This window comes from Stylophora pistillata, chromosome 2 (assembly GCF_964205215.1).
Source record: "Stylophora pistillata chromosome 2, jaStyPist1.2, whole genome shotgun sequence".
Taxonomy (NCBI): Eukaryota; Metazoa; Cnidaria; class Anthozoa; order Scleractinia; family Pocilloporidae; genus Stylophora; species Stylophora pistillata.
The window spans coordinates 29,107,619-29,121,814 of NC_142520.1; the positions used below are offsets into that span (position 1 = coordinate 29,107,619).

At 37.4% G+C, this 14,196-nt stretch overlaps 2 protein-coding genes across 4 annotated transcripts in view; both read left to right on the forward strand.

Annotated features, from left to right (window-relative positions):
• The first annotated feature begins 66 nt into the window (after nucleotides 1-66).
• Nucleotides 67-5,978, forward strand: LOC111341357 (uncharacterized). Its single transcript, XM_088751359.1, has 7 exons — nucleotides 67-587; nucleotides 1,491-1,859; nucleotides 2,633-2,812; nucleotides 3,240-3,377; nucleotides 3,505-3,684; nucleotides 4,165-4,239; nucleotides 4,520-5,978. The coding sequence occupies exons 1-7, from the start codon at nucleotides 195-197 to the stop codon at nucleotides 4,736-4,738; spliced, it is 1,554 nt and encodes a 517-aa protein (XP_088607485.1). The 5' UTR covers nucleotides 67-194; the 3' UTR covers nucleotides 4,739-5,978.
• A 3,968-nt stretch (nucleotides 5,979-9,946) lies between these two features.
• LOC111341356 (stress-activated protein kinase JNK) overlaps nucleotides 9,947-14,196 on the forward strand; it is a 19,287-nt gene continuing 15,037 nt past the window's right edge. Inside the window, exon 1 of one of the 3 annotated variants that reach the window (XM_088751360.1) lies at nucleotides 9,947-9,981. In XM_088751360.1, coding sequence (XP_088607486.1) covers nucleotides 9,962-9,981 — 20 coding nt within the window. In that variant the 5' untranslated portion in view covers nucleotides 9,947-9,961. Of the gene's footprint in view, nucleotides 9,982-10,636; nucleotides 10,896-14,196 lie in introns of those variants that run through there. The other 2 variants (XM_022948321.2, XM_022948322.2) reach the window with 2 other exon arrangements.

The following is a 14,196-nucleotide window of genomic DNA, read 5'->3' on the forward strand; positions in this document are numbered from 1 at the left end:
TGTCATTACCGTAAGGGTTTTTTTTTTTTTTAAGGGAATTTCCCATATATTGCGAAATCGTTGAAATATAAACCAGTGGTGCATCTGGTGAGTCGCATGTCAATTCGTAATCGACTGAGGGTGGATACATTGAATATTCTGACTTCACTGAGTTTCTAGAAACGCTCAAAGCACAATTTACTCTATTTTTTGAAATGGCAACAGAAGTGGATAGCGAGACTCTGAAAGCCGAAAACGTCCGACTACGGCACACGTTGTTTGTGATGGTCGCAGACAGACAGAAGATGGCATCCAAATTGACGGGAGTTCAAAACCTAGGACAACAACTGCAGAAGAAAGATATAGAGATACAAAATCTTAGGGAAAAAAGTGAACGGTTAGAAGGATCTCTGGCGAGAGCAGAGAATAGAATAACTCAGTTAAGTCTTCAAGCGGGCAATGGCCAACATCTGAGCGGCCAAACCGCCATTGTTACTCCCGGAGTTTCAAAGAAGGTTTTAGAAGCATTAACTCGCGATAATACAAGACTAAAACAAGCTCTGGACCATCTAACTAACAGAGGGCCGGCTGGAGTTGATTTAGCAGTGGTAAGTGAAAGCAATTCTTTCTAAACTATGAACGAAAGAATCGATGAAGCGTAAACTTAATCGTTAGGTAATCAAATGCCCGATTTGTTGTTTACGACATGCGTGTGTTTCTCTTAATCATTTTGACTCTTAATATTTCACGAAAAGTTCAAGTTAAGAGTATGAGTATGGATAACATTTTCTTCAGCAGGTATTCAGCAAAAAACTGAACAAATTTCATTCGTTTCCTTTAAGCGTAAGATCTTTATTAGGTCGGGAAATTTCCCTGACCTCGAACAAACAACGGAAAGGGCGCCACGCACTCGAAAAGAATCTGCTTTGCTAAGCGCCTTTTTTGAGAGCACGTATTCGCTTTTCTTTGTTGATGATGAGATTAGATCGTTCTCTCGTGGTATTACGGTGTAACAGCAAGTGGGTTAACGACGAAAAGCTATCGAAATATTGGATTCCTTGTGATAATTTTTTTTTCTAGAAACCGAAACTAGGTAGGTAATTTGAATAAGAAATGAGTGTTGATGACTAGGGGATTCCCCGTTTGGAAAATACGCTTCCCGATTGGTTGTTTTCAAGTGTCCAGGTGACGAAAGCCAGTAATAACCTGATATGGTGCCCAAACAGGTTCCTTGTTCGCTTTCAGTTTCTGCACGTTCATGATTACTTTTCAAAAATTTAATTTATTCCTAAAACGCGCTTGAGGAGCAAATTTTTGTGAAGTATCTTGCATTAGTATTATAATACACTTTTTTTTTTTTATTACAAGGAGTAAAGAGTTCTCATTCTTATGGATTTTTGGCTTTTTAGATCTTTTCTTATTTAACTTGTGTAGCTGCTTCGTACAAAAGAGCTGTTGAAGTGTGTATTATTTTGTTAATCAAAGTTTCAATTATTTTTTTGCTTTGCTAGGAAAATAAGGAACTACATGAAATAATCATGACCCTTAGAGATGAAAGGGATATGAAAAGCAGAGAAGTAAATGAATTAAAAACTGCCCTAGCTGCTGTCCAAGAAGGCAACATTGAATTATTAAAAGGTCAAGTGTTGCGTCTTACGGCATTGGTCACAAAACTAGAGAGGAACCTTAATGCCAAACAAGTGTTTTGTGAAACTGTGGTGACAGAGAATGAGTCTTTGAAGAATGAGTTACAGTCTCTTAGGGATGACACTGTTACAAGGGTGAGAGATCTCAAGAGAGGACTGGGCCAGCAATCAACGCATCCAGATGTCCGTAGAATTTTAAACCAGGTTTATGATAATCCAGATGGAGACCCAGAGGTAAATAACCAAACCCAAGAAGTCTAAAAAATGACAATGTAATCATCATTTCTTTGTTTATTGCTCTTAAATGATTATCAGAAAAATATTTGTAATAGTTCCTTTTTTGACTTAAAATTGTGAATAAAAATGGAAATTATTGTGATTTTGAGAGACTTCAAGCAGCTATTGAATTTGAATTAAAGTACTTATTATGGTAAACCTTATGTAGATTCTAAGATTTAGTTTGATCTGCCAGCAAATATTCTGTTCAGTGATCATAATGTGATTAGTTATTTTGAATTTTATAAGAAGTGTTGATGAGTTACTTATTAACATTGGCTAACAGTGATATAATAATTACTTTTTTAAAATTTAATTGATTTTAACATTAAATCACACTTTCTAATCTGGTTAAGTTTTTTCCCATCCAAGCGGGTCATCAAAATTAGCTTACCACAGATATTTTTTAACCATGGTTTATTCACTGAAGTTTTCTTATTCTCTATGGGTTTTCTAAAGCTGAAAAATTATTACTATTCAATGAATGTAATTGTAACTGACAAGTGCTAGTTGAGGAGCTCTAGATTTGGATTATACAAAGATTTGAGATTCGTTCTAGTGGAAGGATAAATGAGTGAACATATTGGTGAACACAGAAATGTTAGAGATTGGTGGTAGTGTTTTTGGTAGTTTGTTGCTTGGAGGTACATATTACCTTAGAATTTAATAACACAAATAATAAAAAATTTTAGCAGGTTGTGTTTTTGATTAAGATTCTTTTTACATTACAGGCATGTGCTTCTAACTCAGAAGAGCTTACCATGCTCACAGAAGAGGTTTCAAAATTGAACAGGGAGAACAGGGAACTAGAGGCAAAGGCTTCAGAGAGGGAACACTTAATTGTAGAACTGAACAGAACTAAGGAAGAACTGGCCACTTCAAAAGATCTTCACACTGCTCAGCTTAAGTCGGTAAGTTAAGCACTGGGGATTTATATGTGGTTAAATAAATGTATGTCAAGCTTTGAAAGGGTTAGCAGCTAATTGATCATGAATTACTTTTGTGTAATATGCTGCATTCACACTTCATTTAAGTCTGAGGTCTAAGAAAATCATGCTAACATAGCTCTTTCCTATTTACACACAACTTATTGGCCTGCTAAATAACACAGCAAGGTTCTTATCTTGTAAAGGAATGAAATGTTACAAAATCAGGAAAGATCAAAGTTTGTGGTTGATTGTTATAATCCTGATAATTGAAAATATTGAGATAAATTAGGCAATTGGACAATGTGTATCCCCATGGTCACTTTTGGCTTTTAAGTGCACACACAGTTTGTATACCTACATCTGTTGAGAATGACACTGAAACCTAACTTTCTTTAATCTTTGTTTTAAGTTTGAAGAAGAGCAAGCACGGGTGTTACAACAGATACATGTGCTAAGTGAGGAGCTAACAGCTGTGAAGAGAGATCGTGCAGAAAAAGAAATACAACTTAAAGATAATGAGATGGAACAAGAACTCATGAGGAATGCAGTAAGTCAATAGTTGAGACAAACATTCCTTAATCAATCCAGTATCTTAGTAGACGTCTAATGTGTTACCATTCAGTCTTGGTATGTGCAGATTTCATTTTTGATGTCAACACTTATTTACTTTACAGCTTGAAGGATATGAAAATGATTTTAAGATGGAAAGACAAGAGAAGGTGAAGGCATTGTCTGATCGCGAACAAGCTTCTCGGGAAAGAGATCAAATCAAGCAACGGTTTGAACAACTCAGGCAGGAACATATTGGCTTAAGGCAGAACATTGAGCAAATGTACGCAAATGCTCAGAGACAGGTGAGAGCCACTAACTTGCAAAAGAGAAAAGAGTTATTTCAGGATGGCAGCTCTGTTTAAATAACGGTCACCTTCATTGCAATCAACTTCTTTTACAAACAGCTCTGGAAATTCATATGGCACTTGAAACTCTAGACTGCACCTTTTCACACTCAACTCTTTAACTCCCATGAGTGACCAAGACAAAAATTCTCCTTACAATATCAATACATTATCAAGCTGACAAGTGATGAGAATAGCATATAGGGTGGTCATTAGTTGATCTAATACCAAATTCTCAGAACTAACATAATAAGAATTGTATGGCACACAGTAAGGAGAATTACTAATGAGATCTTGGGAGTGAACGGGTTTATTATAATAGTTTTTTGCACTAGAAAAGTTCAAACAAGATTTTAGGGAGTGAAATTACCTGGACATGGTTACAGCTTTGTTGCCATTTTTCTGTGCTTATGAAATCATCCTTTGTGTTATTTACAGCAGGCCCAAGGTCAAAACAGACTTCCAAGTTCTGGCCGCTCATGTGCAGCTCAAGTTCAGGAACCATGGCAAAAAGTAAGAATGAGAAAATATGTGTCATAATTTACTTGATATGAGCAATACAGAGGTCACAGACTTCCTTGAAAATGTTTCTATTCCTGTTATAAGTATATCTTTTTTTTCTGCTGTACTAGATTCTTATTAGAAGCCAGAGGCCTCTCATGAAACAGTGCCCTTTTTGCAGATTGTTGCATGTTGCATGTTTCATATTGTTCTTTTTTATCAATTTTTCTTGATATTTTTCTTGTTTTGTTTTTAATGATTTAATAACATGCCTCTGTTTGTTTAATCATAGCCAAATCCGATGAGACCTAGAGCACTTGGAATGGAAGTGCAGGCTGATGGACCTGGGCCAGACGTAACAGACAGCCCGACTTCTCCGAGGAAAGATGCAATGCCGCCAATGCGACGTTTCACTAGCCAAGGAAGTCATCTACAATGTCCTAACTGCAGAAAACTTTTCCCACATGACCTGCTTGAGAATCACATGAGAGACTGTACAGGAGATGATTAGCAATAAGTTTAGCTGACATGAGCGAGATGACAACAAGGTTTGAAATGGCTTTGACGGGGATGGAATGGTAGCAATATCAATGAATGTGCTACATGTATGTTGCTGACCTAAAGGATGTCTGAAACCACAAACGGGCTGAGGCGGATGTGAGGAGATTCTTGTCATCATTTTGCTCATGCGATTTAATTGAAATAGGAAAATGACAGACCCATACAAGCAAAAGGTGGAGAGAAAGATTGGTTCCCTTTGGTACCTGATACTGTTGAGGGGATTCAGAACAAAATCAAGTCAAGTTATGAAAAGGTTTACTGGTTGTGGCTAGCATCATCGCTTCTGCTATCAAATTGCTCAGCCGGTTAATCAAACCAGAGTGAAGAGATGAAGACAGTTTCAGCTTAAAGAGAGAAAGTGTGGAAGTGACTTTTTGCATCAGATCTACATAGCATCGGTTTATGAGTTCTCCACGGTCAAGTAATGTTGATCACTTTAAGATGCAAATGTTTGGAGAAGAAATGTTTAAAGGTTTGTAAAGGCTATTTATTAGTTTTTACTCACAAAAATTATCAAGGAGTTATGAATGAATCTCTACTGCTCATTCTACAGAGAGGATAAAAATTAACTCCTTAAGTAAGGTAATGTTGACACCTTCAACTGTATATTTGCAAAATGAAAAAAAAAGAAGTGAAAATAGCGCAAAAATATTATTAGTTAGGGTTATGATGCCTTTTCATCATTTTTTTCAAAAGCTAAAAATTGATTGTTTTAAGTTTTTGAAAAAAAAAAAAAAGAGACTAAAATCTGCATTTTAAAAATTTACCATTAGAAAGTTTCCCTGCAATCATACACATCTGTTCAAAAACTTTCAAATGTAATCAAGAGACAATAAATTTGATAAACAGTATAAGCTTGTAGCACAATATAATCTTGTTCTCAGAAAGGTTCCAGTGATTTTGTGAGGGCGTAGAAGAAGATGCACTTTAGGCAATGAAACATGTTGTGATTACCATGTTAATCGTTTAGACATGGATGTCATTAGCTTTTTTCAGCATAATATGCTTTAACAGGTCTTGTTCAAGGGGTGAAAGAGTTTGCTTGTTATCTGAATAATTTAATTAATTATTGTAAATTTATGCAAGGAAAATGGTATTATTATATTTACATTTTGTATGATGATACATCGTTGTTTTTTGTAGATACTTTTCCTAAATGTTCTTCTTCAATAAAAGCAATGTAAGGAATAGTTTGTTTGAAATGAAGCATTGTGCTCTCTCGTGATACTAAGATGATCATGGGGGAGATGTGCTTTTGTGAAAAGAAATAAGAAATCTGTTCAGACTCTAACCTTTTTTGTCAGAAATAGACACAAGCTGCTATTACAATCACATGAACATTAGCCAGCTACAAAAGAATGTTCAGCCAATAAAAACACACCAACAGTAGTTTTGAATAAGAAATTGACAGCTCCACAAGATATTTTTGGTGTTTTTCTCATGTCTCATGATCTGGGCACTGAGGATGCAGATGGCAACGTTTCAACTGTGCACTACTAGGCCCCCTTGTTACAGCTCATTTGATTAGTCTTATCAGATGCATATGAAATGGATTCTATGCATCTGGTAGGATCTGGTAGAAGGCATTATGCTCCTTATGATTGGTCAAGTAGTACAAAGTTCACTTTTGTTATCAGCCAATCCTAGAAGGCCCTTATCGATTGTACCAGCTTAAGTTTTGGCATAATTTGGAAAAACCAGCTCAATTTTTGCACTTTTTCTCAAAGTAGCACTGTTAGCATAATCGGCATATTTTTAGTTTTTTTGAAGGGAACATTATCAAAATCATGGCTTGCTTGGTCTCTAAGATTAATTATTTTCAAGTTCTGTCCATGGCTCAGTCTATTTTCATTCGTCTGGGGGAGGGGAAGGTCACCACACTACTGCGCCCTTGGTCATCTAAAGGACTGGGCATACCGGAAGTAAAGATTTCGTCCCAGTTCCAGCTTTCGCAAACAACAAAATGGCGTCGAGTAACTGAGAAGGAGATCAGCGGCCTAATTGGCCAGAACCCGCTCAAATTGCTAGAGATCGGAGCTCGAAGAAAAACAACATCAAATACAAAACCAGGGGGCTTCTGACGTGAAAAAAAGTCCCATTACATGATCGCAGCAATCAGTTTCCTGATCAGCATTTAAGTGTTAGAGAAACCACGATATTATGCACTGCTTGCAGAGAATTTGTTTCATCAGAGATAAGCATTTTGTCATCCCATTGAGCTTCCAAAACATACACCAGTGGGAAAGAAAAGATCAAGAAGTCAAAGTTGAGAGAACAAACCAGGTTCTGTCCTGGTGTACCGGTTCACAAGGGAATTACCATTGTTCTTTCTTTGTTTAGGAGTCATCGGTTAGCTATTGTGTATTGTTTGGTCTTTTGTATTGGCTCTTGTGAACCGGTACACGAGGACAGAACCACAAACCATTACCGACGCACTTAGTCTAGAAAAGAGTCGACAAGACAACACGCTACCCATCCTCGTACATCGTACATTTTGCCACATTAAGTAAAAGTCCTCGCTTCTAGTCAGGAATGAGGTGCAGTAGTTAGTTGTTTATTTTCAGAGCAAATGTGTAACTCAAGATAAAGAAAATATGATGCTTTATTAACAATAAATATATCATTTTGGTTTTGGACTGGTTTTGTGTTTTTTATTTTTAAGCATGCATTAAGAAGAAGTAGCATTATTTTCAAAAACGAGCATAATTTGAGCACAATTTGCGAAGAAATCGGGCACTGCTTGTCGCATAATTTGCTACTTTTACCAGCACAATCGACAAGGGACTAAATCAAAGAAGGGTATTTGTGCCGCGTGGTACAAAATCCTCTTCTGTGATTGGCTGTGTACCTTAGTGTGTATGGTATATTTAATAATTATTCCACGAGCGCGCGTTGGATATGAGATGATAGATAGCCAACGAGGCACGTAGCGCCCCGTTGGCTATAATCATCTTATATCCAACAAGTGCGAGAGGAATAATTGTTTTATTAAAAAAACGCCCCCAAGATATTAGACAAATCTTCTCGACCTTATTTTATAAGAAGAAACTGGAATTTACAATGTACAGATATTAGATTATGGTATATTGGCTCATATACCATAAATGCTAAGCCAATAAAAGTCTTGAATTGCATTATCCGATGATCCAGTTTGTAATAAATATATATATATATATAAACGAAAAAAACCTTATCCTTGAATCGGAGAGTGCTCTACAATCATGGAGCTTTGTAAACAATTATATAGGAAAACAAAAATTAAAACTTCGCACTAAAACTTCGCACTTCGCGAAGTTTTAATGCGAAGTTTTAATTTTTATTTTCCTATATAATTGTTTATATATATACATATATTTAACTGCAGACAGAAATAGAAGCAAAAAGTTATTCAAGTTGACTTTTTCTGACCTGTCTGTCCTGCAATAAATCATAAGTAGGAACCAACCAAATGCGTGCAACATCCAGCATATCATAAAATACATGATAGAACATTATCTGGTTTTAAATTTTTCCAGACCACAATTTTTTCCATGTGGCCCGCTTTCGAACCAAAATCTTACTTGGTTGGTATCTGTCAACACATGGCCTACTTCAGTACTCTTGCTATCAGTCTTCTAACTAAAAATACTTTCTCTCGTAGGCCGACCACCATTTCACAACTGCAGCGGGGAAAACTCTGAAGTTTATACGGCGAAAAAGCTATGGAAGACCGATTCAGATGATGGTAAAATTCTTGGCAGAAGACCACATCCGAGGGCCGTGAAGATATTGATCACTTACCTGGATAAAAAACCAAAAACCCAGCTGAGTAAGTTGAATGCGAAAGGACATGTGAACTGCAGCTGTCACGATGAGATGACAGGCCATGAAAGAATGCCAATACACAGGATGAGGAAAGTCCACAGAATAGTCTATCGCTGATCTCATGCATGGAAAAGTGGAATTAAGAAAAAGATTGGGAAATCGGTCGATTGGAAAAATGTACATTTGCAACACAGGTGACATTACTGTCTGAATCAAAAATAAAAACTCATCGTCAGGCAGTTGTAGGCCAACAGTCTGTACTGTACTGATTAAAAGGTTGTGTTGCTTAACAGTACGAAGAACAGAAGGAAAAAGAACTTAAATGATTTGGACAATTTTTCGTACCGTTGTCTCTTTTGATTTGGTTTCCAGCGTTTTAAGCGTGATTTCAATAAAAAGAACTCAGGGTAACTTCTAATCAGGATCAGTTTTGAATGAAAAGCAACTATTATGAATCATGTTAAGCGTGGGGAAATACGCCGGTGCCTTTCCGTGCATGGGGAAAGGAGGCTGGTGGGGTTTGAGTGGTCCATTTATAGGGACCTTAATTAAGCAAACCACGACTACAACGGCGATGAGGAAATGGCTAAACAAATGATCTAATGAGCAGAACAATAGCTCGAACGTGAGAAAAGTTTGTCAATCACTTGTCTCCGGCTCGTGACAACCAGCAATTTCTAAATTGGTGTCGATTCCAACCTCGTTCCCAGGGCCTTTTTCCTTTTCGGCCCCCAACTAACCCCCAAACTAAGGGAAAAGGCCCTGGGAACGAGGTTGTGTCGATGCGACAAAGCAAAATTACATGTCTTCACCGAATTCTCAAGAAGTTTCGATAAGGCGATTGAGACTCGTGAAGTGAAGATGTTGTTCTCCATTTTCAGTATTCTGGCTGCTGTTCCTGTTCTAGCCTCGATTACGAGCCGCTGTTCGGGATCGGGAACCGGAGCCCGCGCTGACTGGACTCGAGAGAGTGGCGGAAACCGAGCCTATTCAGGAGCGGATCCAGGATTAAGTCAAGGGGGGTTCGGAGAATTGTCCGAGGGCATGCTCTCCCGGGAGATTTTGAAAATTAGGTCTTCGGAACCATGATTTCTAGCATTTTGAGAGAAAATTTAGGGGGTTCCAACGAACCACCCGCATCACCTCAGGATCCGCCCCAGTCATTCCTGTTCAAGCAGAGATGGTCCCTTGCCAAGTCAAACGTCTGCCAATTATAGCTGTGCCACATTTAACCGTCAACTGTTGTCTATATATAACTGATTATTCAAAGGTCATGAGCGATCGATTAAATAACCGAAACTTTCCCGCGGGCGAACAAACCTTCCTACCAAAGACAATGGAGGTAAGTTTCGAAAGAAACTGAGGTGGTATGTCGTTGGGAGTAACAAGGTAATTTTGGTTTAATTAACTGAGTTGATAATGTAAATTGGCCACCGAAAAGAATTTCAAAGCTGAAGTTTCGAGTGCTAGCCCTTCGTCAGAGCGAATGGAGGAAATATGAGTTGTGCGTGTGTTATATGCAAAAAATGGAGCTACGCTATTGATGGGAATATGGTAACAAGAATACAATATTAAATTAGTGGAATGAAAAGCGTTCGGTGATACATTTGGGATTAAGAGTGCCAATTTGAAAGATAAACTTTTGTTCAAGAGTTCTGAGGTAACACAGACTGCGGTACTTTAGAAGTCTTAAAAGCGACGGTAGACCGCTGGTAACTGCATCTCGTTAAAACCCCAGCTTAAGCATAAAAAATAGAGACTGCATCAAAGTTGAAGTTTTTACTGTTTTACTTCGAAGTTCTTTCGTTGGTGGAAAACCATCGAAACTCCAACTTCGTCGAGATATTTCTGATTTATGTGTTCATCGATCTGGAATTTCCTGTTTTAAGGGAAATTCAAAGATTTGACTGGAGCGACATTGAATCAAAACGGTTCGTGAGCACATATCTGAAAAATTTCCTCTTTCGAATCTTATTGGGGAGACCTACCCTAGACCCCAGTTCTCTCAATTAAGGAAACGAACGTTCTCCTACTTTTCGGCGCATGCTCATTAACCTCTTCCACATTTCAATTATGGCCGCCAGATAATCGCTGATGTTTAGGTGTTGTGGAGTCGTTCCTTTACTTTGGAAAACTTTAGATAAGGTAGTCGTGGGAGAGAAAAGTGATGGTGGACTGAGAGATATTCTAAACCTATCTGCGGACATGTATTATTCCGTGCAAGTCGGCGATACCGTTTTCACAGTGTTGAAACGGTACCGCAATCTTCAGATTATTGGTTCTGGAGCGCAAGGAATGGTGTGGTAAGTTGTCAAAACATTCCTAGTCTCACCCTGATTCTTCTGTGAGGCGGAACCAGGTTCGAGAAGCATTTCCTAGGTTTTTATTTGTTTCATTTTACGAAAAATACTCTGGGTCGACAGATGAATTCGTAGTCGCAGGTTTTAACAAGCTTACATGAACAACCCGGTAGATAATTGGATATGTTATTTATTGTGGACACTGTCTTAATAATTTATCCGTGAATGTAAAATATTTCTTCGATCGTGACGATTTCCAATTTCTTTGAAGAATATTTTCTTTAAAGCTTCACTTCTGATATCGAAAACGGTAGTCGAAACTAGATGGGAAATCATTTAACTTTCGGGGATTTACCCGGCTCTTTAATACGAAACTTGACCCACTCGGGTAGATTTCCCCTTATTGTCTATACCGGAAATCCTGAACAGTCTCGTTGATTTCGCCCAATTATCGATTCATTTAAAGCCTTGAGTCGTGGTGAAGGGCAGAACGGTTACGATTTTGAGCGAAAAAGAAACTTCGTGAAGGATTGTAACGATGTTGTCAGAATTGCCCCCGTTTTTTATGAAAAATCAAGGACTACTTATTTTCTGGTTGTCGTATTGTTTTTGAATTTATCAGGTCATATTAACCAATCTCGTTTTCAAACAATATTTTTGAAACGCTCAAGTTCTTCTCATAAAGTTATGGCTTTGTTGTCTTTTTCAAACATTGCAATGCACATGAAAATGTGATTTATTGATTGTTTGCGGTGTGTATATCACGGAGTAAGGATTTGAACTTGAGATCGTTAGTTATGAGTCACCGAGACAGAATTTCTCTCTCAAATATCAAGCAGACAAGTGATGAGAATAACTGACAATATCAATTAGGGTATTTTTTGACCTAATACCAAATTCTCCATGCTAACGTCAAAAGAATTGTTAGGAGAAATGCTCATGAGATCTTGCGAGTGAAAGGGTTTTTAAAAAACTATTTTTTTAAAAAGCTTAACCTTTCTTTAATTTTGTGGCTTTGTTGCCTTTTTCAAATACTGCAATGCACATGAATATGTGATGAAAGTTTTTTGGTGTGAGATAATAGATATTTGTCTGGACAAAGATTGGTTTTGCTGCAGTAAAAATAGATCTGACTGGACAACTTGAGTGGCCCCATCCAGGAAATTATACTGAGTCCTTTCATGATGTCACTTAGAAGACTTCTGACATTTTAAATTGTCTAAGCACAAAATAGGTACACATGTGCTTTAAAATTTATCATTATACAAACTTGAGACAGTGTCTCATAGAAGAATGAAATGAACTGGAACATAATATTGTGCTTAAAAAAATATAATGTCTACTTTAATCTTACTAGTTAGAGTGAATGTGAAACTTGTGTGTTTCAGCTGAAATCTATTACAGGACTTAAATATTGTACACTTACTACTTAGTCACTTTACTCCGGGATCTTTTTTAACCCAGAGAATGTTATCGCTAATTATGGGGAACAGACATGCTTCATATCGCTGCTTGATTTTCTTAATTTTTTTCACAGTTCGTTATATTATTGCAATTGAAAAACGACATATGGATTGCCTAAACATTTCCTCTTTGGATTATATTTGCAAGAATCATTGTTTGTATCCTAACAAGTGGATTTTTGTTGTATTACTACCTTGGTATTCAACATCTAATCGGCCTCGCTTTGTTTGTCTACGACCTAAAGGTTACAACGCATCCAAAGTCAAATACTACACTAACTCAACTGCCACCTTCAACCAAGCTCATCTTACTTTAAGTGGTGACATTGCTTCTAACCCTGGTCCTGAAATAAGTTTCTTATCGTCACAATTTGACTTTGGAGCAATTTCTCAACCAAAGGAAGATTTAATTATTCAAAACGAAGATTCTCAATATCATTACATTCCAACCATTGTTTCTACGCATCAACAACCATCAAAGAAAATTTACTCAAGAAACATCAACAATGTAATCTCAATCACACGCGTTGGCCATCTACCGAGAACCAAATCCACCAGTAATTTTGCTCTCCTCAATGCACGTTCGATTGTTAAAAAATCAACTCATTTATGCGATTTGGTCATCTCCCACCATTTAGACATCCTGGCCATAACAGAGACTTGGCTTAAAGGAACCGAGGATGACAACCATGTTATTACTGACATCAACAACATTCTTCCGCATTTTAAACTCCACCACATACCAAGAAGGAATCATAAGGGCGGCGGAGTCGCTTGTTGATATGAGATGGTTATACTGTACTGCAAAATTTCATTATGAACACGAGCTCATTTGAGTACTTAGATGTGAGCATATCCAACAAAAGTGAGACATTCCGTTTAATTGTTCTCTATCACCCTCCTCTGTGCAAAAAGTACAACTTTGGAAATAGCTTTTTGCAAGAATTCTCATCTTTTCTTGAAGAACTTACATTATCAAGGCAGCCCATTATAATTGCCAGTGATTTTAACTACCATGTTGATGATCTATCAAATCCTGAGGCTGCCTCCTTTCTAAATCTCTTTGAGTCCACTGATCTAATTCAAAATGTCTCGATCCACTCATCGCCTGGGCCACTTATTGGACTTATCCCGTGAAGAGAATAATGTTATAACAGACGTTCGCATTCTATCAGCCGACAATATTTCAGATCATAATTTGGTTACTTGTAAGGTGAAATGTACAAAACCGAAACCTTATACACTACATGTTAAACACAGAAACACCAAAAGGCTTGATTTAGCTAGTATGATCAAAGACATCGAAGAATCTAATCTCATTACTAATCCACAGTCTTGTGTAACTGAGCTGACTACACAATATAATACTAATATCTCGTCTATCTTTGATCAACATGCTCCTGTGAACGAGAGATGGGTCACTCTGGGACCGCATTCTCCTTGGTATACCGATGAACTTCGTAAGGCTAAACAAGACAAACATCGTCATGAAAGAAGATATATTTCATCTGGTCTTCAAATTCACCATGAAAAATTTATTGATTCCTGCAAACACTACAATGATCTTCTAACAGCGACAAAGACAAACTATTATCGGACTCTGATCAGCTCCTCTGACCAATCACAACTATTCAAGATGGTATCTCGCCTATTCTTATCAAAGAACATTGCTGCAGTCCCTAATAATGATACATTGACCGAAAAGTTCAACGATTTTTTTATCAAAAAAATTGAGAAAATAAGATCGGATTTGGACTCCCATACTGCCCATGCACCCGACATCAACGTCATTTATTCAGTCACCTCGTCGTTCCAAACTTTTCAACCTGTATCTGCTGATA